At 36.7% G+C, this 12896-nt stretch overlaps 1 protein-coding gene and 1 long non-coding RNA gene across 2 annotated transcripts; both read left to right on the top strand.

Moving 5' to 3' along the window:
* The first annotated feature begins 659 nt into the window (after positions 1–659).
* LOC132639610 (uncharacterized) lies at positions 660–2381 on the top strand. The gene is made up of 2 exons (XM_060356052.1): positions 660–1499; positions 1620–2381. The coding sequence occupies exons 1-2, from the start codon at positions 660–662 to the stop codon at positions 2379–2381; spliced, it is 1602 nt and encodes a 533-aa protein (XP_060212035.1).
* Positions 2382–5871: 3490 nt separating this feature from the next.
* Positions 5872–9263, top strand: LOC132641111 (uncharacterized). The gene is made up of 2 exons (XR_009582691.1): positions 5872–6054; positions 6372–9263. It is a non-coding gene; the product is annotated as an uncharacterized LOC132641111 (long non-coding RNA).
* Positions 9264–12896: the final 3633 nt, after the last annotated feature.

The raw sequence follows: 12896 nt of genomic DNA, 5'->3' as shown, positions 1-12896 counted from the left end.
CCTCAGAAGGCTCAATTACATTAGTCGGTTCATTGCACAGTCGACGGTGATTCGCGAACCCATATTTAAGCTGCTGAAGAAAGATGCTGCCACAGAATGGACAGAAGAGTGTCAGAAGGCCTTTGACAGAATCAAGGAGTACTTGTCCAGTACACCCGTATTGGTCCCGCCAGAACCAGGAAAAACTCTATTGTTTCACTTGTCTATATTAGATGGTGCGTTCGGATGTGTGTTGGGACAACACGATGAGACAGGGAAGAAGGAGCAAGCCATTTACTTACTACCTAAGCAAGAAATTCACACCGTACGAGGTAAGGTACACTTTGTTGGAATGCACATGCTGTGTTTTGACTTGGATCGCACAAAAGTTGAGGCACTACCTATCCGCGTGTGCCCTGTACTTGATCTCAAGGATGGATCCACTCATATACATCTTCCAGAAGCCGATGCCTACCGGGAAATTAGCAAAATAGCAGATCATGTTAAGTGAGTTTGATATCGTGTACATAACTCAGAAGGCCGTCAAGGGACAAGCCTTGGCAGATCACCTTGCAGAGAACCCCGTAGACAATGAATACAAGCCACTTACAACCTATTTTCCCGATGAGGAAGTACTGTTCGCAGGGGAAGATATTTCAGAGCCTTATTCATGATGGAGGATGTTCTTTGATGGAGCGTCAAATTTCAAAGGAGTCAGAATAGGAGCAGTTTTGATTTTCGAGACAAGTCAGCACTACCATATCTCAGCAAAGATCAGATTTCCCTACACGAACAATATGGCGGAATACGAAGCTTGTATCCTCGGGCTTAGGGTGGCGGTTGATATGAACATCAAAGAAATTTTGGTAATAAGCGATTCTGACCTATTAGTTCATCAGGTACTAGGAGAATGGACCACCAAGAATGTCAAAATTCTTCCATACTTACATTGCGTAAAGGAGTTGTGCAAGCAGTTCACAGAGATTGACTTCAAGCATGTCTCTCGAATCCCAAATAAGTTTGCTGATGCCTTTGCAACATTGTCATCTATGATCCAACATCCAAAAAAGAATTACATCGACCCTATCAAGGTAGAAATACACGACCAGCAAGCGTATTGTTTTCACGTCGACGAGGAATTAGACGGCCAACCATGGTACTACGACACTAAAAAGTTGCTTGAGACAAGAGAATATCCAGAAAATGCTACTAACAAACAGAATTGGACCTTAAGGAGAATGGCAAATCACTTCTTCCTCGATGGAGAAATATTGTATAGGAGGACTTCAGACCTAGGATTGCTAAGATGTGTGGATACTGCAGAGGCGACAAGGTTGTTAGAAGAAGTACACGCGGGAACATGTGGACCCCACATAAACGGATTTACTTTGGCAAAGAAGACTCTGAGAGTGGGATACTATTGGATAACTATGGAAAGAGACAACATTCGCCATGTACAAAAGTGCCATCAATGTGAGGTTCACGGAGATTTCATTCGAGTTCCCCTAAATGAGCTCCATGTAATGGGTTCCCCTTGGCCGTTCCCCACTTGGGGAATGGATGTGATCGGACCCATCGAACCCCCTCCATCAAATGGACATCGCTTCATCTTGGTGGTCATAGATTACTTCACCAAATAGGTCGAAGCTTCAACGTACAAGGCAGTAACAAAGAAGGTGGTAGCAGATTTTGTTCGCAACAATATAGTCTGCCGGTTTGGGATTCCAGAGTCAATTATCATAGCTAATGCAGCTAATATCAACAGCGATCTTATGAGAGAGACTTGTGAAAAGTTTTGGATTGCTCACCGAAATTCCACAGCTTATCAACCACAGATGAATAGAGCGGTCAAAGCAGCCAATAAGAACATCAAGAAGATCTTGAGGAAGATAACAGACAGTCACAGGCAGTGGCATGAAAAGTTGCCATATGCTTTGCTTGGTTACCGTACCATGGCTAGAACATCCACAGGAGCAACTCCCTACATGTTGGTCTATGGTTCCGAAGCTGTGATACCTGCAGAAGTAGAGATACCTTCTCTAAGAATTATCCAAGATGTTGGTTTGGAAGACATAAAATGGATACATAGTAGACACGAACAGTTGATGCTCATTGAAAAGAAAAGGATGGACGCTGTCTCTCACGGTCAGCTTTATCAGAATAGGATGTCCAAGGCACTTAACAAGAGAGTAAGGCCTAGGAAATTTGAATCAAGGCAGTTGGTTTTAAAGCGAATACTTCCTCATCATGACGAAGCTAAAGGAAAATTCGCACCAAATTGTCAAGGTCCATACGTGGTTCATCGAGTGCTTTTAGGAAGAGCATTGATTTTGGCAGAAATTGATGGAAAAGTGAGCACAAAGCCCATCAACTCAGACTCGATCAAGAAGTACTACATCTGAAGGCATCCAAGCTAGCTTTTCTTTTCCGTTATAATTTGCATTTCTAATGTAACAGAATTACGCTGACCTGACTTTCCACGGTGGGATACGTAGGCAACCCACATCGGGTCCGGTCTCTTGTAATAGAAAACCCCAAAACATTATCTTAATGTAACTGGAACTATGATTTGACCTGATTTCCCTCGGTGGGATACGTAGGCAATCCCCACCGGATTCGGTCCCTTTATTAATCTTATTTTCTATTGTAATTTAACTATGTTACGACCTGATTCCGTTTGGATACGTAGGAAGCCTGAGTTAGGCTCGGTAATTGCATTATTTCACCCCTTTATTGTAATTGAACTACGTTACGACCTGATTCCATTTGGATACGTAGGTAGCCTGAGTCAGGCTTGGTCGCATCACATTACATATCATTTTCTTTTCATTTGTATCCCCGAACTACGTACAGATCTGATTCCTATTTGGGATACATAGGCAACCTGAAAAGGTTCGGTCATATACGTAGGAAACCTTTTGTTTATAATGTACCTATAGATTAGGATTGGTCTCGTCGTCAAAGATGTCAAAGCACTTGGCTTGAATACAAAGAATCGTCATCAGAGGAACAGACTACGCTAAGACACTATTTGGATACAGGCGTCAGAATAGAGAAGCTCAATGCGTTTCAGAACATGTCATAATCTAAAAAAAATGATATATTTTTATTGCATATATACATAATACATCTATATATATATTTGATTTCTAAAACCATATTTTTCAAAATATATTTTCCTACTTTACCACCTTCCAAGTCTCCGAACAGAGATCGCCACAACTGCGGAAGCTCAAAGGATTCTAGTGACGAGGCCAGGATAACGATCGACACAAATCAACACCCCCTCCCAAAACTAAGAATTTTTCTTTGAATACAGGATTGACAGGAACCAAGACAAGATGATGTCTAAACAAGCATCCAATCATAGTCGAAGGCGTCACAAAATCCATCACAACATCATGAGCCAAACCGATCCAGGTATAACTTCCAGCCATAACTTTTGCACCTCTGAACGTTTCATTTGAAATTTTGCAGGTATTTCTAGGATCCAGGAGAAATCAACCAACCAAAGTTGGAGGGCCCTCATAGCACACACAAGGCAAACTTACTCATAATAACTCTGCCAATCGGAGACTACCAAATAACTGTGACTAACTCCGCCAATCGGAGATACAATCTAAAGGTGTCTAACTTCGCCAATCGGAGACTACCATCTAACTGCGACTAACTCCGCCAATCAGAGATGCCGTCTAATTGCGTCAACTAACTCCGCTAATTAGAAGATACCATATAATCACGTCGACTAACTTTGCGAATCGAACTACCGTCTAACAACACCAATTACCCTACCAATTGGGGACCGCCATCTAACTTCGCCAATAAATCTGCATATAAAGTTTTACTCTACATTACAGTTGCTCCGCCAGCCGAGAGCCTTTACATTATAGTTTCTCTGCAAATCAGAGCTTTCAATACAGCTGCTCCCCAAATCGGAGCTTTTACATTACAGGTGGTTCCACAAATCGGAGCTTTTACATTACAGGTTGCTCCTCAAATCGGATCTTTCAATACAGCTGCTCCGCAAATCGGAGCTTTTACATTACAGGTTGCTCCGCAAATCGGAGCTTTCAATACAGCTGCTCTGCAATCGGAGTTTTCAATACAGTTGCTCCGCAAATCGGAGATTTTAATTATGTCAACTTTTGCTAATCGGAAGCAGCTCCGCGAATCGGGGACTTCAATTCTAGTTTGTCTACAATATCTTCTTTAATTTCTTTATATTATTATTACATTACAACTTTGAATTGCACATGTATCTTTACTTCTTTTGTAGGTCAACACAATACAATGTGAAACTATCTCTGTCATAGCGAACTGAGGCACCCCGCTTGATGAGGACATCAAACTCACAAGCCGGAGTCCATGAATCCTCTCTCCGATTTTGCTCATCAATCAGTTTTTCTTTCAATCTTTAAGAAGACAGTTATTTCTTCTGAGAATCCACTTTCTGGAGACTCAGTCAAATTCTCTCGCATCCTAAGGTCGTCATAATGCAATACTGGGACAATTCTAAGGGTCGCTCCTCCATGATGGTCTGATATGATCCTATGATAGCACGAAGATACATTCATGTAGAGTCTCGTTTGTGGGTGTGTTGGGCTACCACATTTATAATAAAGAGGATGCGAAAGTACATTCCGTCTTCAGAAAGATCTTTGTCATCCATAATATTTTCCCAAAACATGTTTACATCTACCTAACAACAACTAGTGTCATTATAATTCGACATTGGGACAAAATTTTTAAGGATGTCTCAAAATTTTCTATCTTCTCATTTTCTTTAAAACCACATCTGAATTAATTTCCGTCCTCTTCTATATGTAGAGGACTCAGAATCAAGCGAATGCGTATTTAATTCTAGCCACTTTCGCTCATGTTGAAACCGCTACCCTTTCCATCTCCGAAACCTCGTGTTATCATAACTATAACACCGGGACAAATTTTTGAGGATCACTCAAAAATTTTCAACAACGCAACCCTCCAAATCTCCAACAAAACCACCTTTTGCCTTTCCATAACATTGGGACAATATTTTGAGGACCTCTCAAAATTTTACCATCTCCTTGTTCGAACTACATCGACCTGATTCTCTTATGACCCGAGATATGTAGGCTACTCAAGGACCAGGGTTCGGTTGAATTCATAATCAACCTCTCCAGCCCCAAAAGAATTACCTTGCTTCAGTTGTACTCTTTCCAAACCAGTCTGATTTACTCGTCGGGACAAATTCGGGTTTATGTCAACGTCTTCGCACAAAGACTCTTTCATCATCCCTGGTCGAAGAGGGACAAGAGGTTGACACCCAATTTTGGCCCTCCTTTTTCATTTAATTAATTTCACTATGCTTCTTAGTCCTGAAAATTCCCCAAAATAAGTTTTGAATATTTTCGCTAATTACCAGACTAATTTTTGAGATATTATTAAGATTATTTTTAACATCCCTTAACAAATTACTAAACATGATATTTTATAATTAAAATCACTTGAGAATAATGTTGATATTCCGATATCAATATTGGTGTTGACATTTTTCCTTTGATCCTACTTATTGTTGTATCAATAATATTTTACTCTACATTGAAACAAAATATGTAAATTAGATTGCTTATATTGTAATTTATATATGTATGCATTTTGCGGGAATTAATTAGGATAAAGAAGCATATTTTAATTAATTGATTGAAGTAAAAAAGGGATTAGAGAAAGCAAGATTAGAAACTAATTCAGCTAATTTTATACTTGGGCCAATCCCTCTTTCTTGAAAGCAATTCTCAGCAGCCCAATTCACCAAACAAACGCCCCAGCCCACATCCCACCGACCCGACCCGGCCCAATAACTCATCTAGAACACCTAAAATCCCTAATCTTTCCATTTCAACCAAATGAACCTAATAACGTAACCAGAACCAAAGGACCTCTCCTCTTTCTTCAACCTAGCACAAAATCTTAGCCATATCCCACCAAATCCGCCTGCTGTTCACCTCTCACATCCGCTCACATACCTCTTCTCCTTCCTCACACTCCATCTCTGAAGCTTGCAGGCTCCATGTGTGATTTCAGCAGATTTCATGGGTAAGTCCCATCCCCATTTTCATCATCTCATTTGTTGAAAATGTTTTTCCTGAGATCCCCCCCCCCCCCCCCCCCCTTTCCATATTTTTGAATTTCGAATTGAAGCTTCTTTGTGAAGCTGTTGAAACCCTCAGTTGTTAGCTATAAATAGAAGCCTTTAGTGAGCTATTTTTGGGGAGACAGGTTCTAAGTGTTGGAAATTCCCTCTTGAAGAACCCCAAAAAAAACCCCAACGGCTTTATCAAAAATCCTATTTTTTTACTCTTAAGTTGAGGCTCTCAAAAAAATTCTTTTCAACTCTAAGTTTGTTTTTATAGAATTCTCGGTGGTTCTCGGCTAAACAAGCTCTTCAAGAGGATTCGGAGACTCGACAACTATAATAGCCTCAGTTCATTGTCCCGCAAAACGTTAGTAATGGCCCTCACTTTACCTTTTGTCTTCAGTTGTTAGGAGCGTATGTATATGCAGTTATTAAGTAATGTTTCATCGTTTTGCCTATTTGAGCTTGGTTTGCTGCTCTGTTCGGTTCTGACCTAAATATGCATATAAAGGATAGCTAAGAATACATGAAGGAACTATTGATTAAATTTTAGAACATGTGAATGAGCTCGTCGCTCGTTTACATCCTGTTTCATAACTCTGTTATAATCTCTCTTGTTATGTCTATCAAATCAGTATGTATTGTAGCCAAATAGAGCTAAAAATATAGTCATTGGATTGTTTGTTGGTAGCTGGTTTGTCCTCTGTTTGTTTCGAATTTGTTTGGTTTTAAATAGTAGATGAAGAGGGGTAAAGGAGACTAACTGCTCTTGGAAATATGGCAGTTCGACTTTTCCAACACTAGCATCCTGTCATTTTTTTTTAACTCCATCCATTAATCTAGAGGGACTATTTTATCATAAATCTAGCTGAAAACAGTACATAAAGATTTTGGCGTAAGTTGTGAGTTTTCAAAAGCCAACTTGCTGACCCTTTAGGATATAAACCTGCGTCTGAGTCAGTGTTTGTATGGATTTTGAAATACCTCAATATTGAAATATAAATGAGGTCACGAAGTAGTAAGAATGCCAAGTTTGGTTTTAAAATCTTCCTTGTGTTAGGTATGTGTTAATTGGTTCATGTTAAAATTTTGAGTAGGTTTGTCGTGAATTTAGTCTTCTCAATACTGCTTGTTTTAAAATCACCACTATAACATTTTGGAAAGATTTTTTAATTTAGAAGCATATCTTTTAGCTGAATCCTCACAAGTAGTGTGCGACACTTTTGAGCTTTATGTCTAAAAAAATTTGCTTCCTATAATGTTTAGATGATCCAGTTTGGGTTTTTATAATATGGAAAACAAAAATGCTTGTTTGAAGCCTTGTCTCTGTTTTGTTGCTCGTGTATCTTTTTTTGTTTTTTGTTTTACAAAGAATATCAAAGTGTAAAAAATGGATAAATTATTATGTACTACCTGAGATTGTCTTCTCTTTATGCCTGGATAACAAGGTTTCTTAGGCATTCTAATGACACTAAAAAATCTGAATAGAATTAAAGAGAGCAACAGTTTGTTTCAACATGATTTTTGCATAGTTTTCCTGTTGGTATTATAGGGTTCGGATTGAATTTTTGAAATAAGTCATTTGCGACTTTTGAGTCTGGTTATTCTGAACAAGCTGTACTTACTCAAAGGGAGTTCTCATTTGTTTGTGTACTCGAAAGAACTAAGGCAGGGGCATATGTAAAAAACTCAGTAGCTATTTTGCTTCTCTTGTGTGTTCGTGAGGTAGTTACTGAAGTTTCGATAAACTTGAACGCACACTTGATAATCCGTGATCCTACCTCTCTTGTGTGGTTAATTTCTTTCTTTAAAAATCATCTTTTATTTCAAAAGCAATGTGTTAGTTTAACTAAGAAAGTAAATTGTTTAGGTGTATCTTTCTCCAGAATACGGTCGTCTTGTTCCTATTTTTTTAAAGAATCTTTAATATCCATGTTGCACATGTAGAACAAGCTTAGACTTGAAAACGAGCCTTTGGTCTCTCCTTTCATATTGTTTCCTGCTTAAATCATGACTTGGGGAATCTTGTTTACCTAAGTATGAAAGTTTAGTTTGTCTTGAGAATTAGAAGGTAATGGCTGTCACTTTGTTTTGAATACCTTTGTAAAATGAGTACATGCTAAACATAATTTCCATGCTAAAGTTCTGGTTTGTTATTTTGCGCATTCCTGTGGTTTTATGGTCTAGAAATAAAAGCTATAAGACTGAAATTTTGCTTTAACAGTAGACTATTACACATTCTAGTTAAATCACGATAGTTAGTTTATTTCATGGGTTGGAATTGTTAATACATCTCTTTTTCCTGCATATAAGAAGTTTCATTTGAACTTGATCGGTTTCTAGACTAATATGACAAAGGTCCTGGGTATTAAGTGACATAGTGCTTTGATGCTTTGGTCTTTTAAGCCTTTTGCATGTGTGTGGATATGTACTGCAGGTTCTTTCTTTTAGCAGCAATTTACAAGAAATCTTAAACTTGATTGAGCCTTTTAAGGCTTGCTTATTAAGAAGTTATACAAGAAGGTTTTGAAATAAGTTGATAACTTGTTAGTTATTATCTCTCTTGTTTGGACTTTGAACTAAATGTTGTATTATTTAAACTAAGTAAAGGACCTACCATTAAGGTGAGACAATCTGTGTTGCTTCCCTTTTTTTTAAAGGTTGAGTTAGAGTAATATTTGTTGACTGTATATTTTCATGTATAGAGCCTTGTGAATATAAAGTATGCCTCCTAGTAGTGATGTATATATTTGAAGTTTGAGCTAATCTAGAGATAGGTTCCTGGGAAGACCATTTAAACAAATTAATAGATCCATTTTCTTGTTCACTTTATTTCTTCTTGATTGAGAATAGTTACTAATCCTTTTCTTCTTTTCTTTTTCATGCAACACGTGGGAGCATTTGGAGTTATGGCAACTCTGAATTCTGCCCAGATCAAAGAAGAAACCAGTAGCAGCCTCCGTTGCTCGTGTCTAGCGTCCTTCGTTCGTGTCAAGCGTCCCTGTCCTCCTCCTTCTCTTCAAACTTTATGTCTTTGCGTTAGCATATATATACATGTTTATATTTTTGACTAACACTTTGTATGGATTGTATTTGTAGAGTATTTGTTTATTGCTTGTGAACGAACCTGTGGAAAAATGGCTGAGCATAACAGCGAGTTTAGTCCTTATCTTCCATCCCTTTTGATACTAGATTTAGTATAACCTTTTGAGTTTTTTTTTTCTTTAAAGATTTCCGAACAAATTTTCATGTTACAATTGGTTTTCACAAAGAGGCAAAAACCAGATTTTGTTTTGTAAATAAAGGGCACTGTTGTCAATCACGTATTTTCAGGTCTGTTTAGGTAAAAAATGAGACCAGAAAATCAGTTCGGTTTGGAAACAAAAAAAAAAAGCGGCATAATGTTTTGGGGCAAATAATATGTATAAAAAGGTAAATCATATCTGAGCTTTAGCACGAGTACTCTAAAAAAGGGGTATATCTCATGGGCAAAAACACTTCTCGTCGTGTAAAAATGAGGATTAGTTAATGTTTTGATGTAAATGTGTCTTCTACGAATTGAAGTAAACATGTACAGGAATTGGCAAGATTTGTTGGTATCGACGGTGTTTGTTGTACTTCGTGCTTCTGTAGCTTATATGTCAAAAGTCTTCAATTCTTTCTTAAGTTGATGTTACTTCAAGTACCGTCAACCAAATTGGGAGAGAGGAAGAACTTTAAATAAATCAATGTTTGAGTTCTGACACTGCAGCTGGTTCATATTTATGCATATCCCTCGTGTATCATTCTATTTCCCTTATAATCGAATCTTTGTATTAATTATCAATGTTCTTATACCATGTTACTGATGTTTTGCCTCTTGGCCAGACTTGTTTACTTATTAAACATTTGCAGCATTTCTTTTTAACTAACATGAGACGGTCTTATTATTTAAGTCGAATACAAGAACTCCATATTAGGGTTCAAGTATAATGGCCCAAGCTATTTTACGAGAGCTATAAGATACATACTCTATTTTCATACACATACGCATATGTGTATATATATATTACAGTATATATTACATTATGTGTATATATATTACAGTACTTATATGTTATTATCAAAATATTATCAATTACTACTTTCTGAAAGTGTATATATATATATATATATATATCAAAATATACATTTATGCTATTTTCACATATTATAAACCTACCCCATATATTTGTAATTTTCTCATAAAATTATATACCTTCTTACTTTACACCACGTATATTATTTTATATACGATAAACATTTTTTCTCATGCATACATTATCATTAACTATCTCTTTTACGCATTCACTCACATAGTTATAATTACCTTAAAACCCTTTAATTTTCTCCATAAATTGTCTCATGAAAGTAGTATTCTTTTTTTTCACAATTTAAAAAAAAAAAGGTAATAATAAATAAGAAATAAATAGATAAATAATCCCTCTCTAGTGTTAATTAAGCTAAGTTTAAAGACGGTCTTCAGATAGGCTCTGAGGGATGGTTAACACCTTACCCTTGGGGTAAATAAAACTCTTATCTAGAATCTCATAAGTTTCAAAGACTAAAAATGGAGTTTTACATTTTTTACAAATGGTTTCCTAATATTTCCTAAAATTAGGTGGCGACTCTGAAAATTTTCAAAACTAGAGGAAACATAGCCATAAGTTGTTAACTAGTTTTAATCCGTTAAAAATAGGGCATAACATTGACGCTTGAGCGTTCCACTGAGAGAAGTTGTGGTTGCCAGCTAATTTGAAGGGCAACTGCGTGACAGAGTTGAACTGAACAATAGTGGTGTTGTTAGCATCAGAATTAACCACAAAAATGTTGGGGGCCATTACAGTTAATGAATGTGTGAGTTATCAGAGAATGGACTCGTGAGAGTTAGAGAGGTGCTGATATCATGAAGAGTAGAGTGAGAAAAAATGAATCAATATATTTTATAAACTTGTACAATAGTGTATAAAGGGTTATACCCTACTAATACATAGTCCTAAATAGATACAAAGTCTGTACATGATAACTATAGTCTAGCAGAAAAACAATTTAAAGAGAACTAAATAAACGGAAGTAATAGAGATAAACTTTATCTCTAACAAACAGAAAAACAACTGAAAAGAAAATAACTAAAACCCCAGGGAAATTATCTTCGGTCGTTATTACAATCAATCATCCGTTACTGATAGATTATGTAAATATTAGTTAGAATAATTTGTAGTCTACTATTTTAGATTAGGATATTTTGTATATTTTGTAATCTCCTATTTTAGGTTAGAATATTTTGTATATTAACCAATTCAACGAATGAAAGGAGACACGAAAAATATTTCCTACATGGTATCAGATTAGGGTTTCTTTCTTCTTCCTCCTTCCGCTACGCCCTAGTCCCTCTTTCTTCTTCCTCTTTCAGTCACTTTTTTTTTTCTTTCCGCCATGGCCGACGCCACTACCACTCCGGCTAAGCCCTCGTTCCACCCGACCCTCGCGGTCTCCAATATCAAGAATCACATCTCTGTTACTCTCACTACTAAAAAACCAGCGTTTAGTGACGGAATATTAGCGACAGACCATGTTCTGTCGCTAATTAACGACGGATTAGCTACGGATTGCTCATTTTGTCGCGAGAAAAGTAACTAAAATTTTATCTCATTATATAGTGACGGATTAGCAACGAAAACTAAGTTTCGTCACTAATGATTAGCGCGAAATATTGGCGCCTTAAATTTCACTACAGATTTAGCAACAGAAGAGGCGCGACAAATTTTATTTTTATTTAGCGACGGATTCAGCAACGAAAAATCCGTCGCTAGGCCTTTTAATTTTTCTCGAAAAAAATATATATTTGCAGCAACGGAAAAATTTGTCGCAATATTTATCATTAAAAGAAATCAATGTATTATTTAGCGACGGAATATAAAATCCGTCTCTATTCCGTCGTTAAGTGTTAAAAAAAAAAGATATCTCCTAGGGTACACATTTATTTCATTTCAGTTCAAACACACCCAACACAGATATAGAGAGAGAGTGTGCGAAATTGCTAACATAGAGAGAGAGAGCACAACATAAATCAAAATAATGTGAATCTAGGGTTTCTATTGTGTTTTTCTCTTCTTCTGCTTCATCTTTTATCTAAAGGAAAGGTATGTTTTGATTTTTCTATGTTTTATGAGCAGTTTCTTGCTTTTTTATCTCCTTCTTTGTGTTTTCTGACATTAAATCTAAAATAGAAATTAAGATATCTGTGTTTTTTTTGCTTATTATCTAAAGGACAGAGTGTCTTTAAGTGTTTTTTTTGGCTAAAATCGAAGTTGGGTGTCTTGAAAACTGTTGGGTTTATAACTTATTTGAAGGTTAAGTATTGAGAATCTCTATTTGGGCCAAAATCTGATGAAAATGGAAATTCGACCTTTGTTTGTGCTAAATCTTGTAGGATAATATTATTTGGTGGTTAAAGTTTGTTTTAATTCGTTGCATGTCGAGAAAAAGCTTGAAGAACTCAACATTTTTTATATTCTGTGATTTGAAATCAGTGTTAGTGAACTGGGTTTCTTGCTCGATTTTTTTTGTACTCTGTGATTTGAATAAGCTTGAAAAGCTCAGGCCTGACTTTTAGAGATTCTCCTGCTTTCACTTCAACACCCCAAAACTCCATTGATGATATTGTTGATTGAAAGCACAAATATTGGGGTTGAAGAAAATAGTGCTTTGTGAAGAGCAAATATGAAAGAGGGCGGGATAACTTCAGCTGAATCATTAGTTTGTATGCCAGTTGTGAAAACTA

Source organism: Lycium barbarum, chromosome 5, assembly GCF_019175385.1.
Source record: "Lycium barbarum isolate Lr01 chromosome 5, ASM1917538v2, whole genome shotgun sequence".
Lineage (NCBI taxonomy): Eukaryota > Viridiplantae > Streptophyta > Magnoliopsida > Solanales > Solanaceae > Lycium > Lycium barbarum.
Note: the sequence above shows the minus strand (reverse complement) of the source record. Positions and strands in the feature narration are given on the sequence as shown.

Excerpts from the sequence above, each read along its gene's own strand:
- LOC132639610 (XM_060356052.1), top strand. The coding sequence starts at position 660 with ATGTTCTTTGATGGAGCGTCAAATTTCAAAGGAGTCAGAATAGGAGCA. Across the intron at positions 1,500-1,619 it reads TTCCCCTAAATGAGCTCCAT|GTCGAAGCTTCAACGTACAA; the intron begins GTAATGGGTTCC and ends TTCACCAAATAG.